The following is a 22,019-nucleotide window of genomic DNA, read 5'->3' on the forward strand; positions in this document are numbered from 1 at the left end:
GTCTCGCATACATTTAGATACATTTAGTAACAGGTCGGTTTGTCTTTTCAAGTCGAGGATATATATTCTTTACCCTATAGTTCCGCCCATGATGTTCATTCCGAGCCCATGATGTTCATTCCGAGCCCATGATGTTCTCGAATGTCTCTGTTAATATCCAATAGCTCTCTGCCAGCAAGCTCTAACAATATGATATATATATATATATATATATATATATATATATATATATATATATATATATATATATATATATATATATATATATATATTTATATATATATATATATAGACTACCATCAAACCGCAGTGGTAAGTGAAGTGCGATTGGTGCTTCTTTTGTACTTCCACGCATTTGGACCGAGTTTGAGCCCTCCTCCCTTTTTCCTCTCTAATATTTAACAATACTAACCTGCTGTTGCATATCATTTCAAAAAAAAAGACTACCATCAGACCCAGTGAACTTGACATAAAGAAGTCTTCAACTATAGTTTTTCAAAATCAATCCTTGAACTACTATTTAATTTGCACTAATTAATGTAGCTTGATAAGAAAATTACTCAGTGTTCTCAAATGAAAGAGCAAGCTAGCTGTATCCAGTACTTGAAAGCAAAATGTTACGGTTTGTCACCTATTGGGTCAAAGTCAGACAAGTGTGTACTTTTTTGAGATGGGGTTAATTAAGAACAATTACTTTAAAGGGCCAAGCTGGGAATTCTTTTAGCACCAAGTGGCAACTCTTTCCTTTGAATACTGGACAGGAATTAATTTCTTATGCACCCACAAATCTTCCCAAATCTGAGGACCAAATTAACAAACTAAAGAATTTTGTTTTTAATGGAGTGTGTGTCACGCCCTCGATTTTCAACATAAATATAAATAATTTTCATAAATAAATTCTCGCCATAATCCGCACGATAACCAAAATAATGTAGCATTCCCATTTCCATAATCACACATCCATCATTCAGTACTTCCCAAAATATTACATCTTTGGCTCCGAGGCCCAAATTAACACAAGTACTGATATTCAAGAGTTAATAATTACAATATTCTATAGTCAAAAGATTTACAAATAAAGTTACAAATATATCTTCAAAAGAGATTTACAAAGATGCTTAAGTAACTCTTCAATGTTAACTTTCAAAATAATGATCATATCCAGGCACTCCAAGCATGCTATTGCCCTGTGTTGGTACCTGAAAATGACAATAAGCTTGAGCTACACTAGCCCAGTAGGAAATTCTATGCTAGCATTATATGCAAGAGAGATACAAGGATGATCACAAGGTAAGAACAAGATGTAGACCATATGATAGGCAATAACCAAGGCTTAACAACCCAACAAACTCGATACGAAATTTGGTATGCACACCAACATTTAACCGTTTCAACTTTCCATGTGTCCCATGTCACTTCGCGTTATGTGTCATGAGCCGAAACACCTGCCGGGCCAATTAAGGGATTTCGATTCCCCCTGCTAGGCACCTTACCCATCGGTAGGTCCTGAATGTAACCAATATGAGCTTTTGCTCCTGCCGGGCCAATTAAGGGATCCTGATACCCCCTGCCAGGCACCCACCCGTTGATGGGTCTTGAACGCTCATCGTTGTGTCAACAAAGGTTCAAGATTCTAATATTCTCATAACGTGTCATTTCAATTCAATCGAAGTCCAAATGGAATTCAATGTCAAATTATACCAAATAAGGGAAGAGAGATGCAAAGATACTCAACGAACTCAACGGATATGATTAATCATGTTGTGGGATGATTTGATGATGTTTAGAACAAGTTAAAAATGATTGGGGGTCAAAACAATGAAGTTTGAGACAAGGAGCAAAACTGGCCTTAAGCACTGTTGTATAGATACTGGCCAAATCAGTATCGATACAACAGTGCCTTAAAACCTTCCAGAGATTCTGGTATTGATACTGACTATAGCAGTATTGATACAAATGGGTGTTCGAGCAGATTTTCTGTAGAGTTCAAGGAATCCAACTATTACAACAACAACAATAACCATAGACACGATTTCAAGCAAGGTGAACACTTCTATCACATATATTGAGAGGTAGAATCCCTACCTTAAGGTTGAAGAACGAAACCCACAAAGATTACAAACCCTAGCTTCCAAAAATTGAAACTGAGTGCAATACGACTCCTTCGAGCTCAAACCAGCCAAATATGACCCACAATACGCGAAGAGGGTGAAGGATTGAAGGTTGTTTAGAGTGGATTTTGAGTTGCTAGGGTGAAATTTGGAAAGAAAGCAAGAGAAAGCCGAGAGAGGAGAGAAAGAGGCGTGAAAGGTGGGGGAGAAAAATGATCTCCTACTCTCTCACCCTCCTATATATACTCACATATATGTAAACTACACATTGTATCCTTCCACAATCAATTCTATCCCTTTGGCCCCAAATCACATAAACACTAATATTCCACATTTTCCATTTTCCTCATTTATAAACATTAAAATTAATTAAATTAGATACGGGTCTCTACATTTTACCCTCCTTAAAGAAATTTCGTCCTCGAAATTTTCCATGCCAAGACTAGCTAACATAAACATCACATATGCATGCAACAATCACAACCATTAATCTTATGCAATAAATCAATTATCATGATATTTAAATCTTAAACACTCACACCGGTTTATTTCAGAAATAGATGCGGATACTTTTCTCTAACTTCATCCTCCCTTTCCCATGTCGACTCTTCTCCACCTTGATTAATTCACAAGACTCGCACTAACGGTATCGTCTTACCCCTTAGCACTTGGTCGCGCGAATCTAGAATATGTATCGGTTCCTCCCCATAAGACACGTCGACCTCCAACTCAAGTTCGGACCACTCTAACACGTGCAACGGATTTGGTTCGTATTTTCCTAACATAGATACGTGGAACACGTCATGTACACCCGATAGTTTCGGTGGCAAAGCCAAACGATACTCGACCTCCCCAATCTTCTTAATAATATTAAACGGCCCAATATAACGTGGCGAGAGTTTCCCCTTCTCCCCAAAACGAGATAAACCCCTACGAGGCGATACTTTAAGGAATACGTGATCCCCTTCTTCAAATGACAATGAGCGACGACGACGATTAGCATAGTTCTTTAACTTACTTTGAGCGGTCAACAATCTTTGGCGAATTTCTTTAACTTGTTCGGTTGTTCTCTCTTGAGCTTTCTTAAGGCGTCGATGAATCGCTTCCATGCTCTCGGAAGTCTCTTTGATCATATCCGGCCCCACTTACGTAGCCTTTCCCAATTCGGTCCAACACACAAGCGATCGTCACGGTCTCCCATATAAGGCCTCATACGGTGCCATTTCGATACTAGATTGATAGCTATTGTTGTACGCAAATTCTACCAACGGCAAATGGTCCTCCCCAACTACCCCGGAAATCCATCACACAAGCCCGAAGCATGTCTTCCAAAATCTGAATCTTTCTCTCGGATTGCCCATCGGTTTGAGGATGATACGCGGTACTAAACAAAAGATTCGTACCCAAAGCGGCTTGCAAGCTTTGCCAAAAACGTGCGGTAAATGTTGGATCTCGATCGAACACGATAGATACGTGAATCCCATGGAGTCGGATAATCTCCCGAATATACAAACGGCTAAGTGCATCCACGGAATCGGTAAGCTAAATAGGCAAGAAATGAACGATTTTGGTCAAACGATCCACGATTACCCAAATAGTGTCATGCCCCTTCGGTGTTCTCGGTAAACCCATAACAAAATCCATGGTCATGTTCTCCCACTTCCACTCGACCACAGGCAAAGGTTGTAACTCCCCCGCGGGTCGTTGATGTTCGGCTTTAACTTGTTGGCACGTAAGACACTTGGATACGAAAATCACAACATCCCTCTCCATTCCGGACCATCAAAATTGCCTACATAAGTCATGATACATTTTCGTTCCCCCCGGATGGACGGCTAACGGTGAATGGTGAAACTCTCTCAAGATTTTTTTCAAACACGAAACGGGTACGAACAACTTTCCTTGATAGCGCAAGCTTCGATCGGCATGAATCATCCACCTCTCTTAAGCATTTCCACTAAGGAATTTAGCACGAAGTTCCCCCGCCTCTTCGTCATGTTGTTGAGCCTCAATCACTCGAGTCGATAAGGTCGATTGCACGGTCAAGTTGCATAGCGTAACCCCTTCCCGAACTTCTTAAAAATGCAAAGCACAAAAGCCCAAATCATTCATCATTTTCCACTAGTGGATAGCTAGACTCGCTAAGTGTATCGGTTTTCTACTCAATGCATTCGCCACGACGTTCGCTTTCCTCGGTGGTATTGCAACTTGAAATCGTAATCCTCCAAATGCTTCATCCAACGGCGTTGTCGAAGGTTAAGTTCTTTTTGAGAAAACAAATATTTCAAACTTTTGTGATCGAAAAGACTTCAAATTTTTAACCGTACAAATAATGACGCCAACTTTTCAAAGCAAAAACGACGGCCGCAAGTTCTAAATCATGCGTAGGATAGTTCCGCTCGTGAGTTTTCAATTGCCGCGACCCATACGCCACTACTTGCCCCGCTTGCATCAATACACATCCTAATCCCTCATTAGATGCATCACAATAACCAATGCTTAACAACCCAACAAACTCGATACAAAATTTGGTATGCACCCCAACCTTTAACCGTTTCAACTTTCCATGTGTCCCATGTCACTTCGCGTTATGTGTCATGAGCCGAAGCTCCTGCTAAGTCAATTAAAGGATCCCAATACCCCCTGCCAGGCACCATACCCATCGGTAGGTCCTGAATGTAACCAATATGAGCTTTTGCTCCTACCGGGCCAATTAAGGGATTCTGATACCCCCTGCCAGGCACTCACCCGTCGATGGGTCCTGAATGCTCATCGTTGTGTCAACAAAAGTTCAAGCTTCTCATATTCTCATAACATGTCGTTTCATTTCAATCGAAGTCCAAATGGAATTCAACGTCAAATTATACCAAACAAGAGAAAGGGATGCAAAGATACTCAACGAACTCAACGGATATGATTAATCATGTTGTGGGATGATTTTCTGTCTGGTTTAGATGCTTTCATTGCTAGAGATTAGTCATCTTAGTTCTCTTTCTTGTATCACTTGACCACTTCAAAATAATAATAATAATAATAATACTAATACTAATAATAATAAAAATAAGAATTGTACGAATTTTTATTAGGAAAAATTAGTCATAAGGACGGTAAAATAGTTTTCATTTAGGGAAATGATGTCAGCAAAATTGTTTTCAGTGGAGGTCCTTCAACTTTTTGAGTTTTTTATCTGTAAGGCCAAAATATGTTTGGGCGCTTTTATAGAGTTTTAGAGTGCACTTTTCTATTATAGAATTTTAATGGTTTAGACACTTTCATAAAGTACCCTAGAGTTTTGGAGAGATTACCAAAATCTGTTTCGTAACAATTACTCGAAAAAGAGAGGTGAAATCTTCAAAAAAAAGAAAAACAGAAAAAAGGGTGGGATGAGCTGTGTACAACTCAAGAGTGTGGTCTGTACACTTCTTTTTCCCCATTCCACCGGTCACTTCCCCAGCAATGGGGTCTGATCCCTCTGTACCGAAAACTTCGAACCCTTTGTTTTGGTATTTAGATTTTGAATTTTGGGTTATAAGTAGAGAGAGATAAAAAGAGAAATGAGAGTAATGATTGAGAAAAAATTTATTGGGGACCATTGGTAGTGTGAGAATTCAAAATCTAAAATTCCCAAATGAACAAGGTCCCAGTGCCTCTAGGCCGAGCGGGCACCACGTAGAGCCCGCGCAATCTGGGACGTTTATTTTGGTTTTAGACGGTTCGAATTTATAGAGAGAGAAAAAAGAGAGAAAGAGGAGGGAGAGTGATGGGGTGAGAGGAGAGAGTAGATTTCAATCTGAGCTGTCCAACACATTTTTAGATAGCTCAGGTGTGTTACTCGAACATTACGTGGACACGACCATGTGATATTCACCCGATACCCAAAAATTACTCATGCGGAAGGATTTTTTGGCCATTTAATTGTGTAGTTTTTTTAACTCCTATATTTTAAATCAAGAAAAAATGACAGCCAATGACGTGTTTGATAATTAATACCTTCCAATGACATATTCAACATTAATAAATATTTTCAGCATATTCTTAGCAGGTATCATGAGCCATCATTTTTCCATTAGAAAATATCTCGACATTGTTTTGGGCAGAGCACCTGCCTCCCAATGGAGTGTGTCGGTAAGTATACAAACAAATTCCCAAAGAGTAGAGTTGAAAGGAGCCTCAACAATATATCTTGTGCAGTATATGAAGAGAATAAAGGAAGCATTGAGCCCCATTCTTTCATCTTCTTCTCTCTCTATCTGTTGCAGAAGAAAAAATAAAAGAGAGAAACCAGAAGGTAAAGCCAAGTTCCTCAACAAATTCGAGAGTAAAAATCGAAACCCATGTTTTGTATTACTCCAAATTACGAGGGTTATTCTCTATATTTGTTTTTGTTCTGGTAACTTCAATCCTACCCAAGATTTCGCTTTATTTCCCCCATAGCTGTGTTCGGTTGGTGAGAAAACTGAAGAAAAGAACGGAAAATAATTCTGAGATTTTGCATGTCCTCTAATCTATCACTCAAGAAAAGAAGAAATAGTTAACCATTTTTTTTTTTTGGTTGATTAGTTTTGTTAGGTGAAGTTTTGCTTGTGTTTTTGAACCTAGAACCAAATGGGTAATGCAGATTGTCAATTTTCTGTTCTTTCTCCGTTTCTGTTCTCCGGTTTCTCAGCATCCAAACAGGGTTATTAATTTGTTTCTGGTTTTCTTTATTTTACTATATTCTCATATATATTTTCTTTCCGGTTAATGTTGTTTAGGTACTCTAATCAGTATTTTACGCAACCTATTTGTTTGAATCTTTTCAAATAGATATAAATGAAATTGTTGAATGGAGCTCTTTCACTTTTTCTAGTTTATGCAAGCAGAAAGAAAAAAGAACACTTCCAGTCTGTCTTTGATGAGTAGAATTTGAAAATTGGAAATGAAAATCATCCTGTGACAGAAGCCTGTTATAATTATTGGCATGCTTTTACTCTGCAGCTATTTGTGAATAGAAAGTAGAATCATATGAGTTTTTTGTGAATTTTTAGTTGTGCAAGAAGAAATGTTCTATTACTTTCTCTTACATAGTCCAAACTCCAAAACATATTCAGAAACTAGGAACTGAGGAACAATACTGTTTAGAACTTCCCCAGTTCCCACGTTTGAAACTACATCTCTTTTGATGATATTTTCATTATCTTTTCTTTTTAACTTCCCCTTTATTGTTTTAAAGTTTGTACCAACAAGGTAGGGATAGGATGATGGCAGAAATATGGGACTAATTTAGCAATGAAAGACCCTGCTATAGAAGGGGCCGCAGCAAACACTAGATAATGGTCAATTGCTAGAAGCACCAATCCTCGCCCAGTTAGTATTTGACCATGTCGAGGCATGCTCACCTTCCTCCCCGCTGCCCGTTTCAAAAGAAAAGTACAACCCGATTGATTTATGACCCTTTGTTGCCAAGCTCATGTAAAGAGTTGTACCCAAGACACCAAAAATCCATATCTCAAAGCTCCATATTAGAGGAGCAGCCAGAATGGCTCGACGACCTGTTGGGTGATTCGGACGCAAATACAAAAGGGACACTCCAGCGGCGATCAGCTAGTGATTCAATGACCCTCTTGGATGGCCTTGTCTCACTTAATGATGATGACAGTTCAGTTTCCAGCGAAACTGGTAGTGGCTTCGAGTCAGGTTGTATGTACGGTCCTAATTCCCCTCGGAGCAAAGGGAAATTTACCTTTCCAGAGAATACCATGGTTTCAGCATTATCAGATTGTCTCTTTCAAAACCCTATGGAGTATTTAGAGGTGGTCTTTGTGCTTCTGGAATGGTGCATTGTGAAGTGCCAGATGGAAGCGGCTTAGCTGGGGAGGCTAATGCAGAGTCAAAGGCAGATAAAAGGTTAGTGTCAGGACTGACATGCTTTCCTCCGCCTATTGATGTTCTTTATTTGTTCTCCATTGGTTTATTTCTTGGTCTTGTAATTATGTCTCAATGGGAGGTTCTCTCAACGAGCCCTCGTAGACTTGATTCTTCTGCATAGCCTTCAACTTCAAACCTGTAGGGTCATTTCCTGCTGTACTTCAAATCTTCAAGTAAGACGTTTTACTCTCAAATAAACAAGATAAAGCTTTTATTCGTCACGGTGGTGCTTTCCTCATATCTTATATGCATCTCAACTTTCTTGAAGTTAGGTGTAAGTTTTGGTTCACAACCATCCATTGTACTCAACTTGTGAGCAGTCTCCTTGTAAGGACTTGAAAATAGATAAGATTGACAAAGAATGATAGGGTTGTTAGAAATATTTAGATAGTGTCAATGAGAGCGTTGCCAATACCAACACCATGGAAGTTAAAAGGTTAGGTTTTGGATTCACGTGCTTTCTTCACTTATTGGTGTGGTATTCTATTCTCTTTTGATTTATATTCTCGGTATGTCGTAGTTAATTCTGAAGTGGATGTTGTCATCAACCATTCATAGACTTGGTTCTTCTTTGTACCTTCAACATGTGAAATGCCTAATGTCTGAGCTGTAGGGTTAATCTGTGCAGTATTGTGATTTGTAAATATGTGTAAGTTGATGTTTCACTAACAGGATGTTTTTATTAATGAAGCTTGTACTCCTTAATGGTGTTTTTTTCCTCCTTGTATCTTATATCCATCCCAACTTTGAAGTTGGGTCTCTGTATTTGGTTGTTGACTGAATGCAATATGCTATTCGTGAGCATTGTCATTGCCATGACTGGTTAGTAGGAAAGACTCAGACGGAATGGTAGGATTGCCAATACTTTGTATATTTCCAGTGTCGCTGCTGTCTCTTTGCAGCCTACTCTGTGCCTGCTTGGACCACTGTCAACGTGCCTAAACCCTTGGGCTTTTTGTGCCACTCACAAATATGTACACACATCCCCACAAACCCTTGCATGTGTGGATTTGTGTGTGATTGAAGTGTTTCTCTCTCTCTCTCTCTCTCTCTCTCTCTCTCTCTCTCTCTCTCTCTCTCTCTCTCTCTCTCTCTTGCTTTAGCTTTATAGGAATTTCACATGTGTCATGCTTTGAGTCCCATTTACAATATGACAGCCAGCATGTAAAAAATCCCGTTTGATCCTTCCGGTTATCTATATGAATTCCCCAATTGATTGGGACTTAAGGCTTGGTTTGGTTAGCTGTATAGGATGCTATAAGCATTGCTATGTTAAAGTCCGGGGGGGGGGTGGAGCTATCATATCCTAAACTTTTTACCAAGGCAAATTAAGAAGACTCTAGGAGGGGAAAATGCAAAGGTGAACGACACGTTTTATGACTTATCACCACATAGGTTTTCATGAAATGAAAGCAATGAATCTTGTGGAGTTTTGGTCTTTGTCTTGTGAGGCTGATTGGGAGGTCCTCCATAGAATCTCGACGCCGTTGTTCCGCTTACCAAGAAAAAGAAAGCATTTGTCGGTGTCCACTGTAATAGAATTAGGCTTACAGAGCTCACTTATTGTGGTCTAATGTTGATATTTGTCTTGTTCTTATTAGAGTCATGATAGCAAATCTTTTGAAAATCATCTTGTTCTATGCTTGCTCAAATCCTCACCATAAGATCGTGATATTAGCCAAATTTTCTTGAAGTGCTTTGAGCTAAAGGCAATGCTACTAACACGAAAGTTATGTACATCTGATTTTTATTTTGAAAACCTCAAAAGGCAATCTTAACTCTCAATGATTTGTTATTATCTGCTTACCTTTTATTCCCCGTTGCTTCACCTCTTTGTGTGTAGTTCGATGAACTGCTGCATCAATCAGATCTTATTGTATTGAGGAATCTATTTAAGTTGTGTTTATGCTGTTTTGATAAATCTGAGAAATTTGTCTCCAAGGCTGTAAGCTCGTTTTTAAGTTCCAACTCCATTGATACGGTTCAATTTATTTTTTATTTTTTGCTTTTTGATGCTGTTCTATGTTTTGCTGTATGTCAGGATTAAATAAATGAACTGGTCATATATTAATGTAGTTGCTCATAAGATATCCTTTTCAGGCATTCTGGGCAACGCTCAAGGGTTCGTAAACTCCAATATATTGCTGAACTGGAAAGAACTGTTGATGTTCTACAGGTAAGTTAGAACAGCAGAGGAATGCAAATTTTTCTTGTAATTTCTTCTTAATCTGATGGCACTCCAAGGTCCTCTTTTACAGCAGGCCATCCTTTTTGCTAGAATCCCACGGCTTAGGAAGTGAAAGATATTGTTACGGCCCAGAATTTAAATTTATTTTATTAATTATTTTGGCCATTATTTAATTGGGTATTATGGTTGGGTCCTGATGAATTATTTTTGCGTACACAACGGATACAATTGTCGTTACTATAACTACAAGAGTATGAGCTTAATTAACCATAGTGATTTAGTTTTTACCTCAGTTAGAATTTTAGATATTTTGTTTAACTAGATGACTATAATTGTGGGTGTTCGTGATTAGTGGATAGTTTTATAAAGTTATTTGTTAGGAGATATTTTCACAAAGTAGGGTTTTTATTTGGAGAGAACGTGGGTCAGTGGAAGTCATTATATTAGACTAGTGCTATTGTCTCTCAAATGTTTAGTGAGAAAAGAGCAGCAGCCGCCGCCGAAGAGTTTAGAGATGGTCTTCTTTGGGTTATCGAACAGAGGTAATTTTCTCCTTCATCTATTTCTTTTGTTGTGATGTATATTTGTTCCACAGATTGGTCAAACCCATGGGTTGGAGACTAGTTTAATGGGTTTAGAGAGAGAGAGAACACGGCAGGTGAGTGTGTGCTGTGGTGATTTGTGTGGTGAGTAGTTAAGTATGTTACGTATTTTTGAAAGTTCCTGTGTCCTTTAAAAGTATTTCCTTCAGAAATTTATATGAATGTTATTCAGACTCAAAACTGTTTATAAGTTGTTCTATAAATTGGCATGCGATGAATTTTCTGAGATCAATTGATAATATTTTTTTTTGGTGAGAATTTGGTGGATATTAATGGGAACATTTATTTCGGAAGTCCAGGGAAATTATTCCTTCTCATGTTGGTGACCCTGGCCATTGGGGAAAAGACCGTGTTAAGCCGGTGACCCTAATGCTCACGGCTTTCTTTCGCCGGGTCGTCTTAGGGAAAAGTACCACATGCTGCCAACCCTGGTGACTTTAAGTTTGATATTGGATCCAATTTTGATGAGATTTATTTTGGCCATGGTATTGTTTGATTGTGGTTCCCCATTGCTGATGGAGTTAATGTTGTGATCACCACCAAGAATATTTATTGCTAAATACTTCATTGATTAATTTATTATTCTGTTGGACACCTTGTATGCCAAATTATGTTTAATGGTAAATTATTTTAATCTCCGTTTTCAACTTTATTTACTCTCTCTGTCCCATAATATTTGTCTGGTCCGCAAAACGGAGACGTAAAAATAATACAATTTTTGTAAGAAAAGTTGGAAAAAAATTCAACAATTTATTAGATCTTGACGAGTTCTTTTAACTTATGAAAAAAATTTGAATTTTTTCTTGAAAGAAATACATTATTTTATAGTCCTCGTTTTGCGGACCGGCCAAATATTATGGGACAGAGGGAGTAATATACATACTTTTTATTCACTGAGCTCGTCAGCTGACGGATTTATTCCAATTTCTCTTTCAGGCAAGTTGGAGAGTTACGCAAGGTCTCTGGCGACATCTCGGGAATTTCTTTTGTTGACCTCCTTAGGGTGTCTCATTCAAATTTTATTTTAATAAATCGCTTCTGCATTGAAAACAATTGTCAAATAACAAATTCTTTTATTTTTACTGTTGGACCACTGGATATTGTTTGGTTCATGGGATGGTTGTACCCCATGTTTATGATTGAGACACATTTGGCTTTTGATTTGATTAATAACGAAAGGGAAAAGCGATGTTACTTTGATTTATTCAGGCTGCGTGTTCCATGGATTAGCCTCATGGTTCACGGCCGGTCACTTCTCATTTTGGGGTGTGACAGATATGAAGGATACCCCTTGCTTTTCTTGTTAATTAAAGTAAATAAATAATGTAAATAGAGTAAATGAAGACATTTGTAGAAAAAATTTAAGCCTTTGCTTTTCTTGTTATCCTAGTGAATACGACAGATCGTATAAAAGTCTTAGTGTAGCCTTTTCCCCCTTTGGATCTGATTGCCAGCTCCCTTGTATTAAATCTGATTGTGGTGATGCAACATGAGAACCATTTACTGCTGATGTTGTATAGTCTTGTTCCTTGTATTGTTGTTCAGGGGATGCCCGTTGTGTTTGTAGTTGTCGTGTTTTTGGTGAAATGAAATTACTTACCAAAACAAAAACATGAGAACCATATACTGCTGTGCTTAATTTCATCAGAGAGTGCTGCAGCTGCTGCTGTATTGTTCAGTCTTATCATTTTGCTCCAGCAGAGACTAGTTTTAGTTTTCTGACAGAACAGTTTTGAATTTCTCATGATGCAGACTTTAGAGTCAGAGTTAGCTGTTCACGTTGCTTCTCTTCTTCAGCAACGTGCTGCTTTGTCAATGGAGAATGGTAAATTAAAGCAGCAGATGGCCTGACTTAAGAAGGAAAAAGTGATTGTGGATGGTAAGTTATGTTTGTCCCCTCCTGTTGATCATTTCTTGAACAGAGATGGCCATTTTTGTTACCCTAGAGCTTTTCTGGAAGGTCAAAAAGTCACTCCATTATTGTCACAAAAAAGTCACTCCATTCTCTTTGAAATTGCATTTTTTTTCCAGTTAAAACCATGGAGAAAGCTAGGTGTACCATAAATATATTACGCAATTTTTTGGTATGTGTTACGTAATTTTGGTATATGTTACGCATTTTTTGGTTAGTTATGCATGGTTGTACCTTTGGATTGCATGGTAAGCATAGTTCACATATTTTTCCTGCATAGCACGCATATTTGTCGCATATGGTATATTGGTACTCATATTTTTTGGCTCATTAGTTATGCATTTTTATCGTATGAGTTACGTTTTTTGGTGAAATAACGTAGAGGGGTGTGTGGTAAACCCCAAAATACTTGCACATTTTTTTGGTATTAGTTACGTCTTTTTTTGGTAACCAAATTTTTGTGGCCAATTTCTTTTGGTTTTGTACCATATGCTTCTCCTAAAACCATTAGGTAATCATTCCCAAAGTTTTGAAGTTCCAAGATGCAAAGAATGAAACACTAGGTAGAAAAAATAGCAATAGCTAAGTTATCAATCGTGGTAGAAGTGTAAAGTAACATAGAAGTACAATTCTTGCCCAATTGTTTGGAGGGTTTTGGCCCCGGATAAAATACTAAAAGATGAAGGCAATGAGACTCTTATATTTTACTCGTACTTACGATGTAAGGTGCTTCTTTTAGAATAGAAAATCTGTTTGAAACCAATATAATTGAATGGAGACAAAAAGTACTCAAAATATATGATCACTGCCATCTTTCTGCATTTAACAGGTCTATAAGTACCTTCTCTCTTTAGGTTCACCTTTGTATGGTTAGGGAAAATGACGGCCCAGGACGTGTTTTGATAATTAATATCTTTCAAGGACAAACTACGAACATTTGTTAATATTGAAAATATCCTTGGCGGGTATTAATTATCAAAACTTCCCTGTAGTTATGGTTGATATATTTTTCTACAGGTCGGTATCAGCCTTTGAAGAAAGCCTCTGAAGAAAGAACTAGAGAGGTTGAAAATTCGTGTAGCTTATTCCTCCAGTGGAGATGTTGAAAAAGATTTCAGGTCAAGCTTTGCAGCCGAGGAGTGCAATTTTGTTCACCCTCCTTAAAAGAGGGTGAATATTACCCTCTCTCATTGGTTGAAATGGTGTGGATCCCACCACAAAGTGATGTCATGCTTATCATGCAATACACTTTTTGGTAAGCATGACATCACTTTGTGGTAGGTTCTATATCATTTCAACCAATAGGAAGGAGGGTAATATTCACCTTCTTAAGTGAAGGGTGAACAAAATTCAACTCGCAGCAGATGGAGTTAGCTTAGATGCTGCTTGGCAGATGCTGGACATAGGAAAACTTAACCTTAATTCAAGAAACTGTTGTCTTTTGGAACATATGCATCTTTGCTCCGGGGACGTTATAGAAAAGCAGAAACCACGGTGAAGCTGATCAGGTTTGGCCGCTGAATTCTGCACTTGTTATCGTCCGGTGATCTCATCTTTTAGGAGTTCATGTACATCGAGTAGACGTGATTCTTCTCTTTTCTTTCCTTCTTCCTCCCTTTCTGCTACTGTAACGTTTCTTTTGCAGTAAAGATAAGGCATGGGGTGAATTTAAGCATTTGCTGCAATTCCCTTGAAAGGATATCCCTTCCAAATTTGGTTACCTAGAAAGGAAGGAAGCTTGAGGGCGTTTATCAACGTTTCGTTTCACTAGATTTGACAATGTTAATATCGATGGTCTTCTTAAGATCAAGGGTTTAGGTTGGTTGCCGAGAATAGGAATGTGGCTTCGCCTTCCCTTATTACCCTCCTACCGGTTGTTAACTTGTATTTGTGTAACTACTGTCCATGTACGATCCATAGTAGATTGTATTATGTACCTAAAAACAAAACAAAAATGCTAGATCCTATTAGGTTAAAAAGGATGACCAATTTAGCAACAAAGGGGGCATATGATCAACCCATTCTCATTACACTCGGCAATCTTCCAACAACGCGGCGGCATCCCCGGAAACCACCTTATGGCTCCCATTGCAGTTGGAACACACCGCAAACCGGAATCCGTTCACGGGCCTTCAGACCAGTCTACCGGGACACCCTCGAAGAGCGAGCTTCCCTTGCTCATGCAAAGTCAATACTACTTCAGCTCCACCAATGTACCTCCCTTTGATGAACAGCCTTGGTGGGACTATTTACCCCCCAGAGTCATCCATAGCTCTTCCCTGAAAACAGAGTGCATCGAAATGTCCCTTTCTGAATACAATACCCGAAAGCTGTCGAGTAAGAATTTGATGCTGTTGCAGTCTTCGAATGTCTTTTGGATCCCTCAGAGCCCTGTCGTGTAGAGAACTACTGAATCTGTTCCGCCCGGAGGACATCTTTCTTCGAAATCTTACAGGGGATCTCTATTTTCTTCCAATTCCAACAGAGGATTTCTGTTTTCTTGAATATCTAACAGATATTCTCTGTTTTCTTCGATTTTACGGGCTTTAAACGGACGATTTTCTTTGTCTTCTTCCTTGATGTTATCGGGATTAGTTTCCCTCATTCTGGCTCTTCTCTCAGCTTCTTGGGCCTTAACCTCCATCACTGCCTGCTCAAATGCCGCGGGGAGGTTCGGATCGAAAAGGCTGCAGGAATTCAAGTCCGGCCTTCTGAAATTTTCGACATTAATGTCCGATAATGGGATGTTCTTGGAATCCCCATTATGTAATTCCTCGAATTCCTTAATGGCTTCTAATTTTCTTGACATCTCTATCGGAACAACACTTGGGTTTTTCACCTCCGTTCCGGGCCTGATGTTCTCTTTGTCGTAGATTTCGTCGTCCATTTCCGTTTCTTCAGATTCAAGATCTCTCATCAGCTCTGAAACATCAATAATCTCGGGTTCTTGCACCGTAACAGCGCTCTGATTGACCTTCTTTGCTTGCATCCTCCTCTTTGCGAATCGTGTCGGTTTTGGCTTTCGAATTGGACTTCGTGGGAAAGTAATTCTCCAAGAATCCATCTGATGCATAAACTTGAAGAACTCGGTCTGGTTTTAAGTACCCAATTGGCTTAATGGACTTCAATTTCTTCAGTGGCTTCCCCTTCGTAGTCTTCATTGTCTCTCTCTCACTTTTGTTGACAAAATCTGACGTGGGTATGCAAGGGACTAGGGAGGTTTAGAGAGGGAAATCTTGATCCAAAAGAGGGAAAAAAGAGAAGGAAAGCTTTGGTTTTGAGTTGGGTTTAAAATTGGATAGGGAGAGAGGATAGGGAATTGTCCCTCTTCAGGAGAGAGAGAGAGAGAGAGAGAGAGAGAGAGAGAGAGAGAGAGAGAGAGAGAGAGAGAGAGAGAGAGCTTGCTTAACGGCTAGAAGATTTGGTGGGAGGCGGTGCATTGAGCGGAGCACAATGGGGGAGTTTAAATCTGCTGCTTTTGAGTCTACGGTAGGATTTATGTTTATTGATCATGGGCCGTTCGTGGACTGGCATCAAGTCTTTCAAGAATAGAAAATGTGAGGAAGTTGGCAGCGGTCATAATTCGGAATCATTAAAAAACAAAATTTTGAAAAGAAAAATAGTGTAGTAAATGAAATTTACAGCTCCTCGTGGACCTCGTCATCATGGCATGTCTAGGTCATAATATTGCAAAGATGGGCCTTGGATATGAAAGGGTACATACAAACCCTTATTTAGGGCGATACAAACCCTTTAAAAAGAAAAAAAACTCTATTTTGAATTATTTTTGGTTTTAGCGAATTTTTTTAATGGTTTTGGATATAATTTTTATTTTTTTCACTCCTCTTGTTAAAGTGAATAAATAATCAAAAAAACTTCTCAAAACTAACAAAAGAAAAAAAACAAAAAAGAATTATGATAATTTGTGATTTAGTTTATGTTGATGAAAATTTCAATTAGTATCTTCATCTATATGTTATAAAATTATACATTAACCATATGTGTTTACATGTGTACAAGAGAGGAAAGATAAAAAGAATAATAAAAGAAGGGTAATATGGTTTTTGTATATTTATGATTAACAGATGTAACGGTACACTTAGTACATAAATTACATGAGATCATGTGGTAGTTTCTAATCGACAATGGGTCAATTCGCACCAAGCTCAAGCTATAGGGATCAAGTGTAGTTTGTCTAGTGGGCTCTGTTAATGAGAGCTAACGAAAGTTATCTTTTGTACTTAGTTGGCACGAATTCGAAACTGCAAGATTAAAATTGAGTCAATTGAAAGAGTAAGGATCGAAATGACCTAAAAATCAAACTACAAGGACCATTTATGTAATTTGCCCTTCAATCGACGACTAACACCGCCACTCTAGAGCTAGAGATAGAATAGGTATTATGATTTAATTAGTCGCTTAAAAATCATTCACCCCTCCGTCTCAATTTATTTGTTCATTTTGGGGGAATCCAATTTGTAAGAGCATCAACACTGGTGTTTGCCGTTCTCATTTTTTGGCTAATGAATAGTGTCATTTCGCCAAAAAATGGCAAGGGTACTACATCCATGTGTGCCATTTTGCCATTCTCATTTGTGTCCCTCTCTCAATAAAAAATGACACCTCTGCCAAATGTTTTCTCAAATTTGACAAATAAAATGGCATTTGCCTTATTTGAGAAACTTTTGAGTTTGTGGGTGTGGAGTGGTAGTTGCCTTTTCTCTTACTATTTTTGAGAAATGGCAACAAAAATTCTCGAAAATTACAACCGCGTGTATAGCTATCAGCAAGTCTCTGCTTTTTCCCATCGACAAACAAAAGCGTGGCATGTGATAGCTCCAAATACGAGCTTCAGATTCAAAGGGACGATGGCGAGGGAAGGTACGTTGTCGTACAGTGGTTGCTCTGACAGAAAGCACCGAATGTGTTTTTAACGCAAGATTGGCAACAACAATGCTACCGCACGTGCATTACTACTGACCACTCCTCCCTTACTACTGTGTTGGCCTCACATATTTATGCTTTAACCGGAAAAAGGGCAAAAGCAAAAGAAGTGTGAAAAGCACACAAAGTATGACAATCCTCCCTACTTTTTTGCCAACGGTTGTGCCCACGAAATGCGTGTGCAACTCGAATTGAAGGCACGAAGAAACTATTGATTTAAACTCTGGAGGGAAAGAATTCCACCGGACGTAGTAGTTTTTAATTGTTGTTGACTGGGTAGATCAAACCTGGGATCACACATGGAATTGAGAAACAGCGATCCAACAACTAATTAAAAAACGCAAAGTTCAAAATGGTTTCATCGGTTAAGAAATGGATTTCATTTGTGGTAGTTATAAATGGTTGGCATGGTAAACTTCCATTGTTCTTCATTTCACCAAGAGAAAGACAGGGCAAACCTTCAATTGTTAAAAAAACACACCCTCAGAGAGAGAGAGAGAGAGAGAGAGAGAGAGAGAGAGAGAGAGAGAGAGAGAGAGAGAGAGAGAGAGAGCAACGACGAATGCATGATTCTAAAGTTGATTGGGTGTACACTACAATCAGGGACAGAGCCAGGAATTTTCACCACGTAGGGGCGACCGTGCATGTGAGAAAAAAAATATAAACACACATGTATAATCACGTAAATACATTAAAACTCAAAATAACATAAATACATAAATCGGTTTAACTAAAGGGATCGATCTTGATGTATGTGTCTTGTTTTTCTTTATTGTTTATCTTTTTTTTTTCATTTATCACAACTGGACGAATTCGGTACATGAGCTTTCATGTTACTTGATTTTACCAATCAAAAAACAAAGAATTAGGAGAAATCTAGAACAACAATTGAGGAAAAACATACCTACAACTTAAATTTCACCAAAATTACTTAGGGTTTTTAAAATCTCTTCTCCTCTGTCTCTATTTTCTCGAAATTTTCTTTGAAGTTTTAACAATTGGGTATGTTTGTGCCAAGAGAGAGAGAGGGGATTTGGTGTGCCATAGAGATTTTAGGACAAAAAGAAATAAAACTGTAAAACACTAAATACATCTAACGAAATGTGGAGTTTATTACTTGAATATTCATAATATTAACCTTATTTTTTGTTATATTTTAGCCCTTTGCCTTTAGTAATTAATGTTGGTATCATCGTAGTTCAAAGGTTACAATTTTATATATATATATATATATATATATATATATTTTAAAATTCTACGCAGGGGCGAGCCTATATACTTTCATAGGATTTTTTTTTTACATATAATAGTAGTGTTTCTTTTTCTTCTTACAGAAGCGACTGCCTCTACTGGCCTCTCCTTGGCTTCATCCCTGTCTACAATGACTCAATATTTTTTAAGGTCACTTCCGAAGTGTGATGTCAATTTTTTTCACCCTTTGATACAGCAGGTTTTTTTTTTTTCATCCTTCGATATCATTTTGACATTATCCTCTAGGCATTTAGTTGGATTGTGAACGTGGACTTGGGTGAAGCGGTGAGTCATGGACATTTTTGACCTTGGGTGGTTATTGTTTCTAACAGTTGTTCAGTTTCCTTAGGGTTAATTTTGGGAGGCACAAAAGTATACACACTCTCAATTTTGGAAAACACCAAAATCATGCTCCCCCTTTTATATTACTCCATAGATGAGTATTTTATCTGTTTTGTTCATATTCAAATTTTTTTGCATTTGTTTCCAAACCCATCTTATTCTGATGGTGTTAGCCAGTGTGGGGAAGTGGCCTCCTCAGTGTAGTAGTCGAAACGCGCTCATACGTACTACTAGTGCTCTCTCTCTCTCCGTGACCTTTTTTCTTTCTTTAATGGAAAGCCCCATCCCTCTTCGTCTTTGATCATTCAAGTACTACTACTACTATAGTTGGTATAAATACCAAGGCTACATATATATATGATCTATCTCAGGCATTTGAAGCTCCTCAACTTTTCTCCTCTCATCTTCTTGAGCAATCCAAATTCTTACTCCTGTATACTATCTTCTTCCTTAATTCAGGTACCTGCCCTCTCTCTCTCTCTCTCTCTCTCTCTCTCTCTCCCTCTCTCTCTCATATAGTAGTAGTAAAATACTGCAGTTTGGCTAGTAGTACTCTATCTCCTGTCATCTTCTTGAGCAATCCAAATTGTTTTTTTTTTTTTCACGATAATGTACATAACTGGGTGGCATTCAACCACGTTTTTACTATCCAGTTTGTTTGGGCTTGCAAAAATGGCTAATGTTTTTGGGAAAAAAAACCTGATGTTAATCCACGTGTTTCGCATAGCAAAATAAAACAAAACCGTTTAGCGAGTCCAAACAGTATTCTGTCCCAAAACATCGCCCAAAGGCCAAGCTGCAAGCACAAACAAGCCGAAAAAAAAAAACAAAGAAAGAAGCTAAAAAAAAAAAAAAGAAAAAAAAACCTGGAAAAAAGCTTTCCAAAATAGTGTTACTCCTATTTAAGGCTTATAGATTTTAGAGGTTTTTTAATTTTTTTTTTCTTCGGCATTTTCAATTTTCAAACGCATCAAATAGAAGAACCGATCGACACAAACATGGTGTACTAATAATTGTGAGCTTATGAATGAATGCAGAGATATATAGCAAATTAAAGCATTTGTGTAGTTACTAAGGAAAATGTGGAAGCTAAAGATTGCCGAAGGCAAGGGACCATATTTGTTTAGCACCAACAATTACGTTGGTAGACAAATTTGGGAATTCGACCCTGATGTAGGGACACCGGAAGAGTGCGAAGTAGTTGAACAAGCTCGACAGGAGTACAAGGACAACTTTAAAAAGGATCGAACCCGAGCCTTACCCTGTGCTGATCTTTTGATGCAGATGCAGGTAACTATAACAAACTCCAACTTGTATTTGACTTTTTTTATCAATATAAGTTGTATTATGGGCAAAGTTCACTTTGACCCTTCGTGATTTGAGCCATGTGCTGATACACTCTTATGTTTAAAAGTGTCCACATAACACCATGTGGCAAAAGGGTATTTTCCTATGATATAGACGAAAAACATGACGGTAGGGGCCGGGGTGTGTTTGTACATTTTACAAACCACAAGGTATTATGTGCACACTTTTAAACCATAAAGGGTGTATCTACACATGGCCCAAACCACAGGAAGGAAGCAAGGTGGACTTTGCCCTTGCATTTTTTTGTCCCTTAAAGAAAATGAGAAAATAATGGTTTTCTGGTCTAATAATCTTCACGGGTCCGTTTGATTATCGAGAAAAATAAAATAGAAAGTGAAAATGATAGAAAGTAAAGTGAAAGAAAAAAATATTTTTTTTCTCACATCCGTTTGGTCTTTATTCAATTTTTTTTTTCCTTTTGCTAGTATTGCATGCAATTTTTTGAGATTATTAATTTATCTCAACAGGATGAATAAAAAAAAACAGATGGACCGAACTAAAAAATTTGTGAATAACGCCAATGATAATCCTCCAAAAGGAACTTTTAGGCCTAAACACCCAATTAAGCATTGCATTCACCAATTGTTATTTGGTTTCTCAAAAATTAAACACCCATTTCCCTTGATAGACCATATTAAAAGTAGTGCAATTTTGTTTACAGCTGAAAAAGGAAAACAAGAATATCGATTTGAGTATACCAGCAATGAGATTGGGGGAGACAGAAGAAGTGAAGTATGAAGCTGTGACAACAGCTTTGAGGAAAGCTATTCGATTAAATCGAGCAATCCAGTCAAGTGATGGCCACTGGCCTGCTGAAAATGCCGGTCCCATGTTTTTCACACCTCCCCTAGTAAGCCCCTCCCTCTCTCTCTCTCTCTCCATATATATGTGTGTGTGTGTGTATATATATATATATATATGGGTAAATTGAGTAGGAGGACATACTATAAGGGTTTTTGCCATGATAAAAATATAAATATTTTCCTCTAAAGTTTAAAGGACATTCTGTCCAAGATTTACAAATAGCCCCTCCCAAAGTTGACCGGCGTTGACCAAGGTTGACCGGTGTTGACTAAAGTTGACCGGCGTTGACCAGCGTTGACCAAGGTTGACCGGCGTTGACTGACGTTGACCAAGGTTGACAGGCGTTGAAAGTGCCTAAAACCCTAGGGTACCCTATGAAAGTGCCTAAAATCTTAGGGTACCCTATACATGAAAGTCCCTAAAACCCTAAGGTACCCTATGAAAGTGCCTAAAATCCTAAGGTACCTTATGAAAGTGCCTAAACCGCTAAAACCCTATAATAGAAAAATGAACCCTAAAACACTATAAAAGTACCTAAAACCTTAGGGTACCATATGAAAGTACCTAAAATTTTAGGGTATCCTAAATAT

The 22,019-nt window shown here is 38.2% G+C and overlaps 1 protein-coding gene and 2 pseudogenes across 2 annotated transcripts in view; 2 read left to right on the forward strand and 1 right to left on the reverse strand.

Moving 5' to 3' along the window:
- Positions 1-6,321: 6,321 nt before the first annotated feature.
- LOC131321111 (basic leucine zipper 2-like) lies at positions 6,322-13,826 on the forward strand (annotated as a pseudogene).
- Positions 13,827-14,464: 638 nt separating this feature from the next.
- LOC131321112 (uncharacterized) lies at positions 14,465-15,784 on the reverse strand (annotated as a pseudogene).
- Positions 15,785-20,311: 4,527 nt separating this feature from the next.
- The window catches only part of LOC131321034 (dammarenediol II synthase-like), a 46,380-nt gene continuing 44,672 nt past the window's right edge, over positions 20,312-22,019 (forward strand). Inside the window, exons 1-2 of one of the 2 annotated variants that reach the window (XM_058352046.1) lie at positions 20,312-20,547; positions 21,287-21,475. In XM_058352046.1, coding sequence (XP_058208029.1) covers positions 20,338-20,547; positions 21,287-21,475 — 399 coding nt within the window. In that variant the 5' untranslated portion in view covers positions 20,312-20,337. The remainder of the gene's footprint in view (positions 20,548-21,286; positions 21,476-22,019) is intronic. The other variant, XM_058352043.1, reaches the window with a different exon arrangement.

This window comes from Rhododendron vialii, chromosome 3a (genome assembly GCF_030253575.1).
Source record: "Rhododendron vialii isolate Sample 1 chromosome 3a, ASM3025357v1".
NCBI classification, from domain to species: domain Eukaryota; kingdom Viridiplantae; phylum Streptophyta; class Magnoliopsida; order Ericales; family Ericaceae; genus Rhododendron; species Rhododendron vialii.